Source organism: Trachurus japonicus, chromosome 6 (genome assembly GCF_045865225.1).
Source record: "Trachurus japonicus isolate A0001 chromosome 6, Traja_1.0".
In the NCBI taxonomy this organism is placed as follows: Eukaryota; Metazoa; Chordata; class Actinopteri; order Carangiformes; family Carangidae; genus Trachurus; species Trachurus japonicus.
The window spans coordinates 35,975,529-35,996,771 of NC_140912.1; the positions used below are offsets into that span (position 1 = coordinate 35,975,529).

General features: G+C 42.6%; 1 protein-coding gene across 1 annotated transcript in view; it reads left to right on the forward strand.

Moving 5' to 3' along the window:
• LOC146986584 (uncharacterized) overlaps window positions 1-21,243 on the forward strand; it is a 387,075-nt gene that overhangs the window by 78,553 nt on the left and 287,279 nt on the right. Inside the window, exons 4-6 of the mRNA XM_085780291.1 lie at window positions 14,359-14,532; window positions 15,091-15,264; window positions 17,780-17,953. Of these exons, the coding sequence (XP_085636417.1) occupies window positions 14,359-14,532; window positions 15,091-15,264; window positions 17,780-17,953 (522 nt within the window). The remainder of the gene's footprint in view (window positions 1-14,358; window positions 14,533-15,090; window positions 15,265-17,779; window positions 17,954-21,243) is intronic.

A 21,243-nucleotide genomic window follows, 5' to 3' on the forward strand; every position in this document is an offset into this window, starting at 1 on the left:
CCGCCGTGCCGTGTAAAAACAACAACAACAACAATAAAGTGTCACGTGTCATGACTTCCTGTATCTGGCCCTTCAAAATAAAAGCCCTATAGCCTTTCACAGTTCAGTCATTGATTTTGACATGACAGTACTCCAAATGTTGTTGTTTTTTCCTGCAACCAATTGACCAATGAAAATTTGGCAGCCCTAATTTATATATTATATAATATATGTAGATATATTACTTAAATTAATAAAATTGTAAAACTTTATTTAAAAAAAAAATAATCGGCCGATTAATCGGTTATCGGATTTTTTCCCCCCTAATAATCGGCATCGGCATCGGCCCCAAAAAATCCATATCGGTCGGGCCCTACCGTCAATTACAGTAAAAGTAACGAACCCTATCCCTAACACTAGGGATTAACGGGCAAATCTGCCAAAATGTTGAAATATCCCTTTAAGCACATTGTTTTAATGTTATAATGTCTGTTGTAACTAAGGTTAAAAGTCTGTATTAAAAATTAGTTGATTGCATATTAAAACAGCTGAATTCATATTTAAAAAGTTAATTAATAAATACTAAGTCATGTTAATAATTAAAAACAGATACTTACCTATAAAAAGAAATTGAACAGTGATAAAATATTTTTTTATACGTTTATTTTGAAAGAGATTGGCTGGAGATGAGCTGTCAGCCAATCGGGAAGAAGCTCCCGCCCCTTGACCTGCTCAGAACAAGGTTCACTTCCTCCGGAGCCGTTGTCAGGAGAGCGAGCAGCCCCGCATCGAGCACGACACTTAGCTTGTGAAGAGGAGACACTAGTAAAAGTTGATAAAAGTGATTAAAAACTACGGGATAACTCTGGTGACGCCCTGGACCTGTGAGAGTGAAGCTAGAGGGACCCGACATCTCCACCAAGAAGAAAACGCATCGGTGAGAAATCGTTTTTTCCATGCTAAATGCTAACCGCCAGTGCTAATCAGTGCTAATACCAGAGACCTTACCCACTCGTGTGAATCACTAGCGTTAAAGCTAGCACTAGCTTCATTTTGAAGGTGCAATATGAGACGTTTTGAGAATTTGTTGCACACTGAACTGTAAAATCTGATGATTTAGCACAGTATCTGCGTTTTTAGCACGCCGAGTCACTATTTTATGCTAAGACATGGCAGAAGGTGCACACTGTACGTCTTCCTACTGGTATTAATGTTATATTTGCATGCTTATTACTATGTGAAGACGTTATTTTTATATTATTGATGTGGAGAAGTTATTTTAATAACTTAATCTCTGATATTTTGAGAATGTTGCTATGATATTATTGGGTGTGGTGTCATATTACAATGTTTATTCAGTTAGAAATATTCTCTGTGAATTGAGTGGATTTAACATGATTTATATATTGTATTTCATGATTGAGAGTTGAGAGAATTAAGAGAATGTTCTGACATTACTCATCATAGGTCAGGTTTTCCTGTTGGATCCTTTGAACCTTGGACCTACCCGGATGTTGGAGCCTGGATCGAGACGTTTGATGGCGAACCACAGCCTGGAGGACAACTAGAGATATGGTGCCCGCAAAGAATCAAGAACCTGGATCCTTTCATCACTTCATTACACACACACACACATACACATATCCAACACATTCAACCATGCGGTAGGATAGATCCTCTTCACTTCCTCAGTGGACTGAACATTTCATACTGGGAGTGACTGAAAAAAGAGGTGACTTGAACTTTCAAACATAGCTGCAATTTTTTTTTTTTTATGTTCCTACTTACCTGGGTAAGAATTGTGTTACACTGTGTATGTACATGTGTTTTGCTTATCCTTCTTTAAAGGACAATTCCAGGCAAATTCAACTTGAGGGTGTATGTTCTTATCATTTTAAAGCAGATAACAGCGGCACGGCCGTTTCGGCTAATGCTGTGTTCAAGGCAGGCTTTTGAAACCGTAAGTTACAGCTTCAAGTCACAACTACGACTTGGTAGCGTTCCAGGTAACCCGTAGCTCGTGTTTTTACCGTCCTGTTGTCTGTGAAAGTTCCCTATAACGGCCACTCGTAACTTCCGACCCGTGAACTCGCACCAGATCGAACTGGTATGACTTCACAGGAAGGAAAAACACAAAGTACGAGTTTCCTTGAACGCACCATGAGTTAGCAGCCCCCGCCCTTGTCAGGCATCAATTGGTCCTCGTGCTACGTCACCACATTCACGCGCATCCCTTGGCTGCACACACAGCCCTTCATGCCGTTCTCTCCCCTCATTGGATAACACTTGTATCCCACAAGGAAAATTTTCTCCTCGGGTTACAGCAGAGCAGAGTGACGGAGAGACTCGTGTTTAGGCTGAAATACTTCATGTAAGTGATTGCTGACGGAAAATAGGACTATTTAGGACTTATATTAACAAAAACATTCCACTGATATCTGCTTTAAGTCTAAAAGAAGGAATGTGAAGATTTTCAGTTTAACGTCTCCTGTTTTGCGGTAGCTGCGTCTGTCCCCGCATCGCTACGGCAGCAATGAATGGGAGTGGATGCAAGTTCCGCTGGTTAGGCTGTTTACATCCCTCAAAGTCGCAATTTTTTTCCACAGACAGCATCAGATGGCGACTCAAACATGCACTGAGAAGTTTCTTTACTTCAAGCAAGCCGACATGCTTGTAACACTAGATCTAAATTCAAAGTCTCACGCGAGACCCTGCTGCCGTGCTCGGTGCATTCAGGGGTAGTCAGAAAGCTACCGTTTGTGTCATAAACACAGGAATATCGACTCTTGACTTGCTTCAAGTAAAAAAAAACGTATCGGCGCATGTTTGAGTCGCCACCTGACGCTGTCTGTTGAAAAAAATGTACACTTGAAGCAAGTAAAGAGTCGATATTCCTGTGTTTATGACACAAAAGGTAGCTCCTACTGCACCTGAATGCACCGAGCACGGCAGCAGGGTCTCGCACAAGACTTTGAATTAGATCTAGTTTTACAAGCATGTCGGCTTGCTTGAAGTAAATAAACTTCTCGGTACATGTTTGAGTCTCCATCTGACGCTGTCTGTGGAAAAAAATGCGGCTTTGAGGGATGTAAACAGGCTAACCAGCGGAACTTGCATCCACTCCCATTCATTGCTGCCGTAGCGATGCGGGGACAGACCAAGCTACCGCAAAACAGGAGACATTAAACTGAAAATCTTCACATTCCTTCTTTTAGACCCAAAATGATAGGAACATACACCCCCAAGTTGAATTCACCTGGAATTGTCCTTAAAGGTTTATTTGTAATGTTTAGGTCTGCTGCCTGAAATAAACCTATTTCTATTTTCTATTTCCTATGTACGAAAGAAGCAATATTTGAAAATGTGTTATTAAAGTTTTCCTTTGAAAATGTTTAAAAGCCATATGTAAATGTTTATACATTTAGAGATAGTACAAGTTTCTGTATTATTTGCAATGTATTATTATAATTTGGATGTGGTTTAAATACATTAAAGTATGTTTTTTTACCTGGAAGTAGTCCCACAAGTCTTTCAGCCTTTAGTATACTTGTAACACATTTGTATGAAGGTAGAAAGTAGTATACCAAAAGTATAATTAAGTATATATTTTAATACACTAACATCTAATTTTTAATGTACTTATAATACAAACAAAGTACACTTTAATTTAACTAATTAGGCATGTATTAGTACATGAAATGTCATGTACTTAAAGTGCACTAAATATACTTTAAGTTGTTCCACTTTAGTACACAAAAGTACACTAAATACACTTTAAGTTGAGCTTTTCTACAACTTAATTACAATTTAAATATACTTAACACAAAATTAGTTGTTCCAATTTAGCACTCTTCAAGTTAACTAATCTTAAACACACTTGAAATATAATGATGATTAGTGCGGCTTGAAGTACACAAAAGTATGCTAAATTTTAGTACACTTAGTACATTAATTTTTCACCAGGGTAGGATAAAAACTATGGTGTTTAAAGAGAACCACAGCCAAATGTTATGTTGTAAACATAACGTTATACAGTACCCTGCTGTTGAAGGTTGAATCAGTCATTCAATCAATCAAATGTCTTTATTCATTCCCGAGGGGAAATTAAAAGAGTAGCACATAAAATCACACACACACAACACAGTAAATAAAAAATCAAATGAATAGATAATGGGGTACCAATGCTTTTCCTTTATTGGTATTTGTATTGATTGGTATTGGTATATGTGATAAACAAGAACGAAACGACTTCTTCTGTTTGATAGCGACCACTTTACTTCACCGCCGCCAAAAAAACTCCACAACAACAACTTCCGTAAAGCTTTACATACATCCGCTTAGTCCCCCCCTTACATCCTCTTTCGGGCTTTTCACAATAAGAGTACCCAACAGAACATGACATAGTCAATTGTAACTTAACAAACTCACTGTTCTCTTTTTTTTTTTCCACAAAACCTGTATATGAATATAGCAGTATTAACAACCAATAACATATTTATGTACACATACAGTATATATACATATCATATGTGTGAACTAATAACAACTCACAAGTTTTGTTCTTTAACACAATTTATACTGTCCATCACTTAGTACTTTGAGTAACTTCAGAGCTGAAGCTCCCTTCTTTGTGAGACAGTCTGCAAGCTGCTCTTCCGTGTTGCACCAAAGGATCCGCTGAACCTTTTGGGCTTGTATGAGTTCTTTGATGCTGCTCATTTCTAGTCGAAGTCTTTTCTCGGTGACTGACTTTGTTGACTTCAGTGCATCAGCCAGTGAGTGATTGTCTGTGATGCAGATTACTGGTACAGTGTTTTTAGCATCTCCAGTAGTAAGTTCTGAGAAGAGTGTCGACAGAAAGATGGCATTATCAATCCCATCTGACATTGCCAATGTTTCACCCGCAAGTGTACTACGCACAATCCTCTTGACTCTCCTCGACTGCCAAGAGAGAGGTGAGAAGTCCCCATGCTTCCCCATCAGGAGAATAAGGTGTCCTCCTTGTGTGCCTCCATCAGAGAGATTTCCGAATGAAGCATCACTGTACACAATCATCTTCAAGCCGTTGTCACTTCCTAGGTGTTGAAAGTTCAGAACCACCTTCTTCGACTTAAGCTTGCATATTATTCTGTTTGCTTCATGAATAGTCTGAACAGTTGCACCTTTTAGGCCTGATGCAAGGTTGCTGGCATCAAACATCACATCTGGTCTGCTCTGTCTTGCTACCCATAGAATTTGGCCTATTTTGGACCTGAGTTGGGCTTTTTCTTGTTCACTGAGAGATGAGTCTTGTTCTACAGCTCTTGAGGGATCCATGTGTATAGGCTGCATATGCTTGATATAGTTCTCTTGGTGTATATGCACTTTTCTGCCGACTGTTACAAAGTCTATTCCCACATAGCAGAATTTTTCATGTTCCTCTCGACCAACCAAGAATGCAGATCTGAGCTGAGGTATCACAGTTGTGGAAAAACTTTGTGTGCCCCCCCATATGAAGTCATCAACGTGACAGGCAAGAACACCAGTTACAGCACAGTCCTGATCCAGCCAGTAGAAAACAGCTGGATCAACTTTTGACATTTTACCTCCTGCTGTTAGCACTATTTCTTTAACTCTGTTGTACCAGTATAAGGAAGCATCTGCAAGACCATACACACATTTCTTTAGCTTCCACAATGTTCCTTCACTCTTAGCCTCAGGAGGTGGTTTAATGTAAATGTCTCGTGATAGTGCCATACCTTGTAGGAAAGCAGACTTTATGTCCATAGAATGAAGTGTCCACTGTCTTTGACAAATAACTGCGAGAAGGAGCCGAAGAGACTCAGAAGCACATGTGGGTGAGTCCTTTTGCAGCTCTGATACTTCTAACTCCTCAAAGCCTCGAGCAACAAGTCGTGCTTTGGGTATTTGTCCTTTGCTTGTGTCTTTGAGAGTGCACACCCATCTGGTGGAAATACACTTTTGTCCCTCATCTTTGACTTCCTCAAACACATTGTTGTTAGTCCAGTTCTTTATCTCTTCATGTTTTGCCAAGTTAAATGATACATCTTTTGTTACAAAAACATCATCATGGTCGTCTGTAGCGTTTGCGTCAGTAATGTTCATTTCCACCTGAAGATCCTCCACATCTGACATATCAACCGCTCCTGTGGTGCCTGCATCAACAGTTGGTTCAATAAATTGTAAATTAAACCAGTTTCTGTATTTACCTTTAGCTTTTCCTGCTCGGCCTAAGACCTTAGCTGTGTGTAAAGTCCCTCCATCTTTGTCCCTGTATGTCACAATTTGTCCCATTTTCAGGTTAGTATCTTTTTCCTTCTCTACAGCAGTCTGTGCCGCTGTAGTGTCACGCGTGTGGTGTTCTGGTTCTTCCTGCACCCTAGTGGACATTGCTGTAGGCTCCATTTGACTCGTACTTTGTTGCATTTCAGGTACAGTGTCATCAGTGTCTGTTGTGTTATTGTCAACAGTGTTCTGTACTCGCTCAAAGTTTGTATCATCTTCATAATCAACTCTTGTGACATGTTGATCCACATTTTCTGTGTTCTCTTTTTTTAGTCTGAGACGATGTACCCTAACGCAGGTTCCACCATGTCTGACAAAGACCACTGCGCCATCCTGACCAATTACAACTCCTGGTCCTTTCCATTCTTGACAGTCCACTCGCTTGTAATAAACTTTGTCTCCGGTTTCATATTTTTCATCTGTATGCCGGATTTGTTTTCGCAGTGCTCTCCGTATTCTCTCCGAACATTCTGCTTCTGTAAATGCCTTTCTCGATGCATGTAAGGCAGAGATGTGTTTTGCCACCCACTCACTTTTAGTTGTGCCCTCTAGAGCTGGGGGTTTATCAGTTAGTATAGACGGCAGGTTGGGATTTTGTCCAAAGACTAACTGATGAGGACTGTAGCCATGGACACTTTGCATGGTGTTTTTAGCCATTAGAGCCCAGTCCATAGCTGTGCTCCAGTCACAGCCATTGCTCGACTTCACCTTCATTATGATCTCTGAGAGTGTTTGGTTATGTCGCTCCAAAAGTCCATTACTCCATGGACTGTAAGCAGCTGTTGTCTTTATTTCTATGTTAAAATTTTCCGCCATGTCTCTCACTTCCTCATTATTAAACTCCCCTCCATTATCACTGAATAATTTCTGAGGTGGACCATGCACACTTATCCAATCATGGACAAAATGTTTCACTATCTCAGAGGATTTCTTTGTAGTCAGAACGCTGCCCGCACTGAACCGTGTAAACTGGTCAATAATGTGTAAATACCACACACCTGGTTTAAGTTCGTGGAGATCTACTGCTACAGTCTCATTGTACTGAGATGCGAGTGGTAGACCAACAGCAGGCCTTGGTGTAGTTTTACTGTACCTTTGACACAGTTCACATTCACTCACAATTTTTTCCAGAAGATTGTTGCATTCTGTATCTTTGTTACCTGAGCTTTTTAGGAGTCTCTGAAGTCTCTCTGCAGAAGCATGACCAAATTGCTTGTGAAGCTTCAGCAAAATCTTCTTTTTTTCAGATGTGTTCATTTCCTCCGAGATGATCAGTATTTCATTCTCACACTGATTTTCTTCATGTCCCTTGGTTTTGTTGTCCATTATGTTCACGCAGTAATGACCAGAGCTTGTAAAGTCCAGTTTTACAGGTTTGTTGAACATCACTGCTTTGTAGTTTTCCATGTCCAGAACTGTCCCTGCTCTTTTCATGGAAGCTTTGCTCAGAAGCAGTGGTATGTTGGCTGGGACTACATCTGTTTCAATGTGGCAATTGGTCTGTCCAATTTTTGCAGGAATTTTTAACTTTTTAGTGGAATACACTACTTTTCCATCACCAAATCTGAATGGCCTACAACTTGGTTCTTCTGTTTTTGTCAAGTCATCTAGTTTATTCTTGCTTAACCCAGTGGCATAGTTATCCAGCCACTCCTGTCCACATACAGTTCGAGTGCATGCTGTGTCAATAATTGCTGAACCAAAACACTCTGTCATAAAGATTTCTGCTTCAGTGGGTGACTCTTCTGTGTATAGAGTAATGTTACATTCCTCAACTTCATTTGTGCTACTCTCTTCTGTGAGTTTGACCTGCTCACCTCGGTGTGGACAGTCCTTGGCCCAGTGAAATGTGGATTGACAGACAGCACATTTTGATCTGCGACCATACCTGTCCAGTGGATTTGTGCCAGGCAATGGTGTTTTGCTGTGATCCTTTTGTGGGCCTGACTTGCCCCTTTGTCGTCTCTGTTCAGTAATGTATGCAGTTTCTTGGTTTATTCCCATGCAGGATGTAGAGACTTTTCCTCCAAATATCCTCTTTAATGCTGACTTCATTGATGCAAATGTCAGATCTGTGCATGCTGTCAGAGCTAGCTGTCGATCTTTCATTTCTAGACATGCAGTATCCAGCAGTTTAAAAGCTAGCACTGCGTCGGGAAGCTCCATCTTGTATTTGCGCATCCTGGAGTACCGTTGCTCAAAATCAATTATATAGTCCGACATTGACACACTACTGTCTCTCGTAACCTTGTCAAAGTTTGAATACGCTTCGTAGATTAGGTCTTTTTCTTCCTTAAGAAACAAGTTGTCAAGCTTTGCAAGTAGCGTTTCCATACCGGAGTCTTTATCTAGGTCATCTACCGGTATTTCCATCGCCGTCTCTCGCGCTCTCCCGGACAGCGCCAAAACCACAGCAAGCGCTTGCTTGCTCTTTTCCAGATCCGTAACTCTAGTCCAAATGGCGACTTCATTCTTCCAGCTTTCAAACGACTTCCCTTCGTCGAAGCTCGGCGGGACTCTGTAGTTGCTAACCATCCTCTGCTACCATGATAAACAAGAACGAAACGACTTCTTCTGTTTGATAGCGACCACTTTACTTCACCGCCGCCAAAAAAACTCCACAACAACAACTTCCGTAAAGCTTTACATACATCCGCTTAGTCCCCCCCTTACATCCTCTTTCGGGCTTTTCACAATAAGAGTACCCAACAGAACATGACATAGTCAATTGTAACTTAACATATGTATCGATCCCACAGTGGAGGAAGCTGTAGTAGTGGACCGTAACAAGAGAAGAGCAGAACCTGTGTTTAGTGTTTTCTCTGCACTTGTTTAATCAATAACAGTGAAGAGGTGAAGCAGCAGAACATCAGTGACCTGGTAGATCAGCATCAATGCTCCTCATTGATCAGCTGTAGTGTAGCTCCGCCTCCACCTGCTTCACTGCACTGGTGCTGGACACCTCATCAAAACTCATGTCGTGCGCGCGCGCACACACACACACACACACACACACACAAACTCAGTCAGAGAAGATGAGCTGAAGCTCAGATGTTCATCACATCATCACGTCCTGTCATCAGATGCATCAACTGTGTTTTTACTGCAGCTTTCATCTGATTTGATTCTGACACTTTTGATATTTTCTCTCTTCACAGAGTTGGTGGTTGTTGGCTCTCAGAGAGTCATTGTGAAGTCGTGGCCTCAGCTCTGAAGTCCAACCCCTCCCACCTGACAGAACTGGACCTGAGTGACAACACCCTGAGTGGTTCATCAGTGAAGGTTCTGTGTGCTGGACTGGAGAGTCCAAACTGTAGACTGGAGACTCTGAGGTGAGTTCACTGACTGGACCTGTTGGACTTTTGTCTGTGTTCAGTTCAAATGTGTGAAGTTCAGTTTGAAGCAGCGACTGATTGTGACTCCATGTTACTGCAGCTGGTAGAAGGTGAAGGGTCAGAGGTCACTCAGAGGTCAGTGTGGTGGTGGTGATGATGATGATGATGATGATGATGGCTCTCAGATGAAGCTGCTTACAGAACAGCCACTGTAGCTGAAGCTGAGCAGATGTGATGTAGATCTGAGTTTTCCCTCTTTGCTTGGTTCAGGGTCAAAGGTCAAAGCAGCTTCCCAGTGTGAGAGGTCAGGTTAAAGTCCTGTAGCTCAGAGAACAGTGTTGGTTTGATGATCCCACTGTGGAGACACTGAGGCTCATGAACATCAACACTGGGCTCCACAGTAAGGAAGCTTCAGCTCATGGTCACATGACATTAAAGGAGTTTACTTCCTGTCCACAGTGTCTGTGAAGCTGTATTTTGTTTTCGGTGGGATGGAGAGCAACACTGCCATAATACAACTTCTAATTATTCTTGGAAAGTTTCATATTCACAAATCAAAATGGTCTGGATCGAAACCCTGCTTTCTTCGTTTCATTGTTGAACTCCAGCAATATGGCACCGTACTTGGACTGCTTAACAACAACAAAGCTGAGAAGACTCTCAACCTGTTAAAAACTATGCATTTAATTTGACTCTTGAAAGGACTGACAATGAACTGCAGTGTCCCCTGGTCTGTTCAGTGTTCAATGAATTTCTGTCATGTGTTTGTTAAACCTCATGTTTACAGATAAAAATTGTGAGGGGGAAAAAGAAAAAAAGTGTCTGTGAAGCAGCCTCTGGTCACATGACTCCACTGTCAGTGAGGGGTCAGAGGTCAGCTTCAGACAGTGGACAGTTTCTCCTGAGCCACTGTGACTGTGTCCACAGCCTCTGGACCTGAAGCTTCTTCAGCTCTGAACAGATGATGAGACACTGAACGCTGTCAACAAGGAGCTTTGTCCTCAACTCACTGCTTTTATTCTTTATTCAGATTGAGGGGCTGCTGGATGTCAGAGATCAGCTGTTCTTCTCTGGTCTCAGCTCTGAAGTCCAACCCCTCCCACCTGAGACACCTGGACCTGAGTGAGAACAAGCTGCAGGATTCAGGAGTGAAGGGTCTGAGTGGTTTTCTGGAGAGTCCAGACTGTAGACTGGAGACTCTGAGGTCAGACTCTGTTTTATTTCTGTGCTCAGATGAATGTGATGTGAAAGTTGTGTTGATACTGAGCTGCAGACATGAGGCTGATATTCTACTGATCCACACTGAGGCTGTAGGACAGGGTAGGCAGGCGCTCACAAACCAAGACCAGGGGCCTCATTTATCATTGTGGATACACGTTTTTTTACACGCTCTTTCCCCCGTTTTGTGCGTACGCACTTTTCTCCGCCTAATTTGGGATCTATCAAACCAAAACCTGTTGGGAGAAAGTGCCGAAATTTACGACCAGTCCGACCATGGCGTACCGGCATGTACACGCTTTTTGAAGAACGGGAGGAATTGGCGACGCCGCTGCTGAGTCAGAGAACTGCAGTATGCGAGGGAGAGAGGAGCGCGGACACTGTTTGAAGTAGCAAGTGGTGGTGATGATGACCCCCCCCCCCACCACCACCACCACCACCACCACCACCGCACACGTGTTGACGTCGGCACTTTACATGAAAAGCTCAGCGACTCTGATTTTTCCCCTGTGCTTTTACACTAGTTTGCTCCTAAATACTGGCTTTATAAAACAAATTTCGTTTTCTTTTGATATCATATTGATATTTTTCCCCTGCATGTAGGCTACACCTCTTCTACAACCAGTCTGTCCAGTCTGGAAAATAATTTTTGCGACGTGCGTGTGTTATGTAGCCAGACTGGACACACACAAGCAAGCAGCAAGCCCAATAATGTCGGCGCAAATCAAAGCAAATGAGAAAACATGATCGATATTTTTTTGTGTGAATAATATTTATTGTATTTAACAAAAATGGGTGCTAGCTGCCCAACATCATTTTAGGAAAAGTCACAGACTGGTGGACTTCAATGTTTTTTTTTTTTTTTTATAGCTATGCACAAATGAAAATCAAAGTCGTCCAGTGAACGGAAGTTGGGGGTTAGTGGAAAGGGGTGCAAAGTACTGACTGGCAGTGGAAACCCTGCTTTAAATTATTATGACATAATCTAAAATAAGGGGCAGAATAAATATGATTCTTCTTCTTTCTGTTCTGTTTCATTTAGATTTGGGAGTTTTTTGTTTTTATTGTAGCCTTTCAATGCAAGATGATGTTTCTGACTGATATTGCCGTGTTACCGTGTATCTCGCTTTCAGAGAAATTCCGCTTCTTCCTCCGCTCTCCGTCTGTCTGTTGTCTTCACCGTCTTCCACTGACGTCATTCCACACGTTTCCAGAGTGCACATGGCTACTTAATATGCACGTAACTGATTTGCATTGACCACATATGGTTGTATGGGGCCGTTTAGGGGGCTGGGTATGAGGCGTGTTCTCATCCACGCTTTTCTCAAGTCCGGTGTGATCTATCAAGGGAAATACCGTGCAGCCGTGTGTACGCGGAGTTTGATAGATCTGAAAAGAGTGTATATTTTTTGGTCGTACGCACATTTTGCCTTTCCGTCGTACTGAACATTTAAGAGGACTTTTACACGCTCTTTGATAAATGAGGCCCCAGGGCTGTGGGGGGGTCGGCACCTCAGACAGCTCATCACACAACAACCTCACAACAAACAGATTCATGCACAATGGTTTACACAGATCCAAGTCTTAAACATGTGTAACACCTTTTCCCCACAATCCATGCCGTCCAGCGGAGAGCGGAGCGGTCTACTTCCTGCTTTTTCCCTGCACGTTTTAGCGCCGTAGCGTCACTTTACTAAGTTTTATTTAGAAGTTTACGCCGACGTTTCATGTAAGTGAAGCTGTACCTGTGTGAGGAGCGACGTACCGCCGGGGCGACGTTGTTCGCCGGACCGACGTAACGCTGGACCGCCGGAGCACCGGAGCTCCGGAGCTGCAGCGGCTCCTCACACAGGCAGAGCCCGTCTGCAGGCCTCCTTGGCCGGGCAGACGTCCGTGCTCATCGCGGTAGAGAAAACCATCGCTAATAAACATACCCGCAGGTTTTTTAGATGTTTAACACCGTGTGGTTATTGTTTTTATGAGATAAATGTTGATCTCAGTGATGAAATCTTACAATTGTGGCAGTTGAATCAGTTTGAATGAAAAGTGAAGCTGTGAGAAGGAGGAGAGGAGCAGTGCTGCGGAGCTCTGTAGTCTATGTGCACAAATCACCACATTTACATCAATAAATAACTGTTTTACAATGAACTGACCAGTCTGCATATATTTTTTATTTATTTTATAATATTTATTTTTGCATTTTTATATTACATGTTACATGGTTACAGTAGCCTACATGGCAAAGACTACTCTATACCATCTTTGGTTAGGGTGAGACTAGGTCATGGGCACATTTCATTACACAATGTAGACTGGTCAGATGCAAACTGGAGATCTGGCAATTTGCCTACTGCAGATTTAGCTTTTGTTTGCATACTACATTTTGGCCAAATCAGTATAGGTACTAGTAGTAGACATCGTCATGGTAACGCAATGCTGAGGGAGTGGTTCATTTGCATTTAAAGGGAGGGGCCACTGAAACAGACCGTTTTGCAGAGCCCTGTTTTTGAGAATGCTGTGATGTTTGATCTTTGGGGTATTTTGACCGAAGCACGTCACAGACATGTCTTTAAGACACCCAGGAACTATTTTAGTTGGTGCAAAAAGGAGCATAATAGGTCCCCTTTAAGTTAAGAGGCAGCGTAGCGTTGTGTCTTTTCACCTCCATGTGAACTCTCTGTGGGAACTTACTGCACATGTGCAAACAGCCACATACACACCGTACTGACAGAAGAGGCAGAGCAGCTCTGGGCCTTTGCTCTGTAATACTACACATGGCTGAGTGGTTTGTGCAGCTGCTGCCTGGACAGAAGCTAGCTCTGTTTACTGGCTTTTATTAGACCATGAAAATCACCACATTCTGACACATTGAACTTGTAGTAAAGTTATCTGAAAGTCCAAAAGAATCCAACTTTAGATGAAGTGAATAAATCAAAGCCCTGACTGCACCTCACTGGTTTTTAGTCCAGTCTCTGTTTCTCTTCATGTTTCACCTCCACTACAGAAACACATGTGATGTATCAGACAATAACTGATCTATAATCAATAGCTGCTGGCTCCACCTCTTTCCTGAGGCTCTGTGATGTTTATAGTGAAACATTCAAAGCCAACATCCCATAATAAGCTGGTTTCAGGTTTTTCTGTCTCTGAGCTTCATTCAACATGTGTTTCTACACGTTAGTTGTCATGGTAACAGAGTTCAGCCTCACATGTGTGTTGTCTTGAGCATGGTCAGTAAATCTCTGATCAATGTGGCTGCACAACATGAGTTTGTCTGGATGGAGCCACAGGTGGAGCTGACAGGTGAAGAGGCGGAGTCACTGCGTCTGTGTTGAAGCAGCAGCAGCTTCTCATGAATATTAATGAGCTGTTTTCTCTCTATGTGACTGTTTAACCTGCTTCCTGCTGCTTCAGCTGTCGGACTTTGATTTTCTAAACTTGTTCTTTCTGAAGCTTCTTCAGCTCTGAACAGATGATGAGACACTGAACGCTGTCAACAAGGAGCTTTGTCCTCAACTCACTGATTTTATTCTTTATTCAGATTGTGGAACTGCAGTTTGTCAGAGATCAGCTGTTCTTCTCTGGTCTCAGCTCTGAAGTCCAACCCCTCCCACCTGAGAGAACTGAACCTGGGTGGAAACAAGCTGCAGGATTCAGGAGTGAAGGATCTGAGTGGTTTTCTGGAGAGTCCAGACTGTAGACTGGAGACTCTGAGGTCAGTTCACTGACTGTTACTGTTGTAGATCTTAGATCTTTGATCCACAACTGAACCTGATTGATCTTCACTCAGAACTTGAATCGTTGACTTTGATGTCATGAATGAAGGACGTTTGAAATAGTTGTTGTCTCATGTTTCCACTTGTTCTTCTCTCACACTGACAATGACTCTTCACTTTCAGCTCATTTCACTCAGTCTGATCAATAATCAATGATCTGATCACTGCAGCTGTGTGTGTGTGTGTGTGTGTGTGTGTGTGTGTGTGTGTGTGTGTGTGTGTGTGTGTGTGTGTGTGTGTGTGTGTGTGTTGTAGTCAGTGTTTAGTCCAACAGGTATTGATCAGATATTGATTGTATATTGACAGACTGATCTGAGGTCAGCAGCAGCTGATGAATCTGTGCTGACGTGTGGATGATGTGTGTAGAAGGCCACATGATGATGATCCACAACAACACAAGGACAAAGTCCCTCTACTCATTTACACACTGATCATTGATCAGGACACATCTGATCAATCATCAATCATTTCATCTTCTTCTTTTATTCTTTATTCAGATTGCAGGGCTGCAGGTTGTCAGAGATCAGCTGTTCTTCTCTGGTCTCAGCTCTGAAGTCCAACCCCTCCCACCTGAGAGAACTGGACCTGACCGACAACGAGCTGCAGGATTCAGGAGTGAAGGATCTGAGTGGTTTTCTGGAGAGTCCAGACTGTAGACTGGAGATTCTGAGGTCAGACTCTGTTTTATTTCTGTGCTCAGATGAATGTGATGTGAAAGTTGTGTTGATACTGAGCTGCAGACATGAGGCTGATATTCTACTGATCCACACTGAGGCTGTAGGACAGGGTAGGCAGGCGCTCACAAACCAAGACCAGGGGCCTCATTTATCATTGTGGATTCACCTTTTTTATACCCTTTTTCCCTCGTTTTGTGCGTACGCACTTTTCTCCGCCAAATTTGGGATCTATCAAGCCAAAACCTGACGGGGAAAAGTGCGGACATTTACACCCATTTTGACCCTGGCGTACCGTGATTTACGCCTTTTTTGAGGAACAGGAGGAATTGGCGACACCGTTGCTGAGTCAGAGAACTGCAGTGTGAGAGGGAGAGAGGAGCGGAGTACATTTAGAAGAGCACAGTAGGATTTCTTTGAAGGAATTGTGGTAGTGGTGGACCGCTGATGCTGGCAATCCAACCCGCTCTATAATAACACTAGGCTTTATGTTAATTGATAAACAGAGCGGATTGAGGATTTTGCTTTTTTGCTTTTACACACTCTAGTGTGACGTCCGACAAGGATCAAACCCGCCAAGTTTAAAAACACACCGGCAGCAGCTCACACTGATCTGCAGCTACTGAGACTGTTATTAATCTGTCACCTGAGTTAACGAGGTGCACGTGAGTTTGGAGCTGACGAGAGAATAAAGACTGAGACAACGTAACCGTTCAAAGTAATGGTAACTATCGTGGAAACCCTGCTTATTGTTTTAACATCTAGGTGTAAAAAAAAAAAAAAAGATTTTCTGTGATAAAGGGGCAGATTACATAAGATTATTCTTCTTTCTGCTCCTGTTTGTTGAGATTTGGGAGGTTTTGGTTTTTATTGTAGCTTATTAAAATGCAAGATCATTTTTCTGACTGATTTATTGCCCGTGTATCTGCTTTCGGAGAAGCGGAGAAGTTCCGCTTCTTTCCCCCGCCCTCCGCCCGTTGTCTCCGTTGTCACTTTGTTGTCACTTTGTTGCCGCTCCACAGAGCCACATGTCTAATTAAATATGCACGTGCTGACCATATATAGTTGTATATAGGCGTTCCGGGGGCGGAGTAAGAGGTGTGTTCACGTGTGCACCATTCTTGAGTCCTGTGTGATTTATTGCGGAGAGTTGTGCGTACGCACAGTTTGATTGATCTGAAAAAGGTGTAAATATTTCGGGTGTACGCCATTTTCGTCTTTTCGCCGTACGCAAAACTTTAGTAGCAGTTTTACACCCTCTTTGATAAATGAGGCCCCAGGGCTGTGGGGGGTCGGCACCTCAGACAGCTCATCACACAACAACCTCACAACAAACACATTGATGCACAATGGTTCACACAGATCCAAGTCTTAAACATGTGCAACACCTTTAGCTCAGGCGTTGGTCTCCCGTCAGATAAAAGCTGCTGTTGTTCTTCAGATGAAAGCTCATTAAGGTGTTCACCTCTCCAGTGGAGCATCACTGCAGTTGAATTAGCTGCTAAACTGCTGGATGCTAAAAAGCCAGGGGACACGTCTGTGTGTTGACCATTCACCAAGGCAACGTGAACAGAAGTGCAGCTCAGACATGGTGCAGTTAAGTTAAGAGGCAGCGTAGCGTTGTGCCTTTTCACCTCCATGTGAACTCTCTGTGGGAACTTACTGCACATGTGCAAACAGCCACATACACACCGTACTGACAGAAGAGGCAGAGCAGCTCTGGGCCTTTGCTCTGTAATACTACACATGGCTGAGTGGTTTGTGCAGCTGCTGCCTGGACAGAAGCTAGCTCTGTTTACTGGCTTTTATTAGACCATGAAAATCACCACATTCTGACACATTGAACTTGTAGTAAAGTTATCTGAAAGTCAAAAAGAATCCAACTTTAGATGAAGTGAATAAATCAAAGCCCTGACTGCACCTCACTGGTTTTTAGTCCAGTCTCTGTTTCTCTTCATGTTTCACCTCCACTACAGAAACACATGTGATGTATCAGACAATAACTGATCTATAATCAATAGCTGCTGGCTCCACCTCTTTCCTGAGGCTCTGTGATGTTTATAGTGAAACATTCAAAGCCAACATCCCATAATAAGCAGGTGTGTTTCAGGTTTTTCTGTCTCTGAGCTTCATTCAACGTGTTTCTACACGTTAGTTGTCATGGTAACAGAGTTCAGCCTCACATGTTTGTTGTCTTGAGCATGGTCAGTAAATCTCTGATCAATGTGGCTGCACAACATGAGTTTGTCTGGATGGAGCCACAGGTGGAGCTGACAGGTGAAGAGGCGGAGTCACTGCGTCTGTGTTGAAGCAGCAGCAGCTTCTCATGAATATTAATGAGCTGTTTTCTCTCTATGTGACTGTTTAACCTGCTTCCTGTTGCTTCAGCTGTTGGACTTTGATTTTCTAAACTTCTTTCTGAAGCTTCTTCAGCTCTGAGCAGATGATGAGACACTGAACGCTGTCAACAAGGAGCTTTGTCCTCAACTCACTGCTTTTATTCTTTATTCAGATTGGAGCTCTGCAGTTTGTCAGAGATCAGCTGTTCTTCTCTGGGCTCAGCTCTGAAGTCCAACCCCTCCCACCTGAGACAACTGAACCTGGGCTGGAACAAGCTGCAGGATTCAGGAGTGAAGGATCTGAGTGGTTTTCTGGAGAGTCCAGACTGTAGACTGGAGACTCTGAGGTCAGTTCACTGACTGTTACTGTTGTAGATCTTAGATCTTTGATCCACAACTGAACCTGATTGATCTTCACTCAGAACTTGAATCATTGACTTTGATGTCATGAATGAAGGACGTTTGAAATAGTTGTTGTCTCATGTTTCCACTTGTTCTTCTCTCACACTGACAATGACTCTTCACTTTCAGCTCATTTCACTCAGTCTGATCAATAATCAATGATCTGATCACTGCAGCTGTGTGTGTGTGTGTGTGTGTGTGTGTGTGTGTGTGTGAGAGAGAGAGAGAGAGAGAGAGAGAGAGAGATCTTCATTTCATCTTCTTCTTTTATTCTTTATTCAGATTGTGGAACTGCAGTTTGTCAGAGATCAGCTGTTCTTCTCTGGTCTCAGCTCTGAAGTCCAACCCCTCCCACCTGAGACACCTGGACCTGAGTGGATACTACAACAAGCTGAGCTCTTCATCTCTGCAGCAACTTCATGATCTTGTGAAGAGTCCAGACTTTCGACTGGAGACTCTGAAGTGTTAGTCTGATCTGTAGCTGTTTCCACAGCTGATGAGACTGTGGGAGTGAAATAAAGTGTAAAGTGCAGCAGGTGAACCTGTCAGGATGTGACATCACACATGACATCATCTATGACATCACAGACTCAGAAAACGCTGCAGCAGCTTCAATGTGTCAATCATCAGTGATCCAGTCACAGGTAAAGGTGTTGAGTCAAACAGGAACAATGAGCTTCACCTGTCACTCAAGTACAGGAAGTACTTTTACTCCACTAACTCCTAACTAAATACTTTTACTCTGATACTGTAATTATAGAAACCTTTACTCTGCTCCTATATTATAGTATTCACTGTGACACCTTGTAAGAAGTACTTTTACTCTGATGCTGTATCTACAGAAACTACTCTAAAACAATACAAAACACCATGAAAACCCCAAACCTCCCACCCCCACAAATATACACACAGATACACATTTACATACACACTCACGCACATACATAGACATACGGACACTGTACAAATACATGAGTTATTTTTACTATGTTACTGTAAGTACAGGGAGTACTTTTACTGTGGTACTGTAAATAAAGGATACCTTGAAGTGCAATTATTGTGATTCTGAAAATACTTTTACTCTGGTACTGTAAATATGAGAAGTATTCACTGTGATACCTTGAAAGAAGTACTTTTACTCTGATACTGTCTACAGAAACTACTTTTATTGTTGTGCTGTAAATACATTTAAGTATTTTTACTGTGTTACTGTAAGTAAAGGGAGATGAAGGGAGCAAAAAATAAATATTCATGCTGCTTGTTGCAGCCGATAACTTCACCCTTGGTTGCTTGACTGTCGCTGTTTAGGAAAAGTGTCAGCGGGTGGAGCTCACGTTTTTCTAGACTGGCCCACAGGGAGTATAAGGAGTCACTCTGAGTTCGCTGCCTCATTATGTCAAGTAGGACGGCACTTCCAATTTGCCTGTTTTGAGACACGGTTTCAAAAAAGTGAAGCAATCAATTAAGGTAGTGAACAGACTTTTTTCACCTCCAGGCGTCATAGAAAGGCCACGGGAATATAACCGCTACAAAACCAGTATAAAGTGGATTTTGCATAATATGGGCCCTTCCACCAGACTTGTGTAAACAAGGGCAAGGCAAGGCAAGGCAATTTTATTTTATTCTCTGTATTTGTTTTTTCAAACAGTTTGTCTCAAAGGGCTTTACATGGCATCGTAACAACATCCTCTGTCCTTAGACCCTCACATCCACCGAGACTAAACAAGTTTCCTCCTGTCAGAAAAAGCTCCTATAAAAACTAAAACTTAAACCATGACACAGCAGCAAACAGAGCAGCTGAAAGTAGAAGAAACTGAGATCAGAGACGTTTCTGCAGCTTCAGATCATCAGAGTTTTTATACCAGAGACGTTGTTGTTGTTGATCAGTGCAGCAGGTCACGTGGTGACTGTGAAATTTAATCTACAGTTTGAATCCCCACCGTGTAACTTCTCTTGTTGTCTAGTCACAAAAATCGATCATTTTGTTCAAAAGTGTGTTTCATTAATTAGTAATTACCCCCATGGAGGGTCACGCTGATGCTGCATTCAGGTGGAATCAGGCAGTCGGCAAACAAACCAGATGTCACTTTAGTCGATGAGAGAAAGCCGGTAAAACATGGGTGAGGTTATCAATACGACATCGCCATGACAACATATTGTCACATGTGCATCGTTTTGCCTCGAGCCGACGGACCAGTTGTTTATCCCGTTACGTGCAGCGGCTGACGTCTGTCTGCCTGATTCCACGTGAATGCAGCATAAAGAATACGATTGAGTCTAAATTTTCACACAGTTAACAGTCTTTAATTCATCAATTCAAACTGATTCAGTGAGAGCGACATCACAGTCTGATGGATCAATCATTATTTATTGATTATTAATCTCCACAGAAGATTTTTGTACCTTTTTTTTTATATAAATTACTTTTGTACACTCATTTAGTGACCAGTCAGTGAATAGTTACTGAACAGTCAAACAGTCGGTGAAAAGTCGGTAAACAGTTAAGAGGCGGTGAACATTCAAGGACAATGAACAATCGGTGAATAGTTGGTGAAAGGTCAGCAAACGGTCAGAGAGTAGTCGTCGAACAGTCAGTAAACAGACAGCAAAAAGTTGGCAAAAAGTCAGTCTGCGAAGAGTGAACAGTCGGCAAATAGTCAAAGAGTCGACGAGGAGTCAGCGAACAGTTGGCAAACAGTTGTTAAAGAGTCAGTGCACAGTTAGCGAACAGTTGGTGAACAGTCAAACAGTCTGTGAAGAGTGAACAGTTGGAAAACAGTCGGCAAAGAGTCAGCAAACAGTCGGGTAAACAGTCAGTGAACAGTTAGTGAACAGTCGGTGAACAGTCATTGAAGAGTCAGTGAATAGTCGGAGAACAGTCAGTGAAGAGGGAACAGTCATGGATCAGCTGGCCAGTCTGTCGTTCAGGTAGTTGGAGGTGTTGGCGTCCTGCAGCAGCGTCTTGGTGACATCATACAGGTTCTGCTGATAGGCCAGTCTGTAGCGGCTGTACGCGTCGTCACAGTGCGTCAGCAGCCGCTTCACGTTGGCGGTGGCGCTGTTGGGGGCGCCGTCGAGCCTGAAACCACACACACACACACACACAGGTGAGCAGTGTTGGTAATAACGGCGTTAGAGTATAACGGCGTTACTAACACAGCTGATCGATCGGAAAAAAATGAATTTACTTTCTGTCACTGAAAACAAGTTCTTGAATGTAACTTGGTCAAGACGT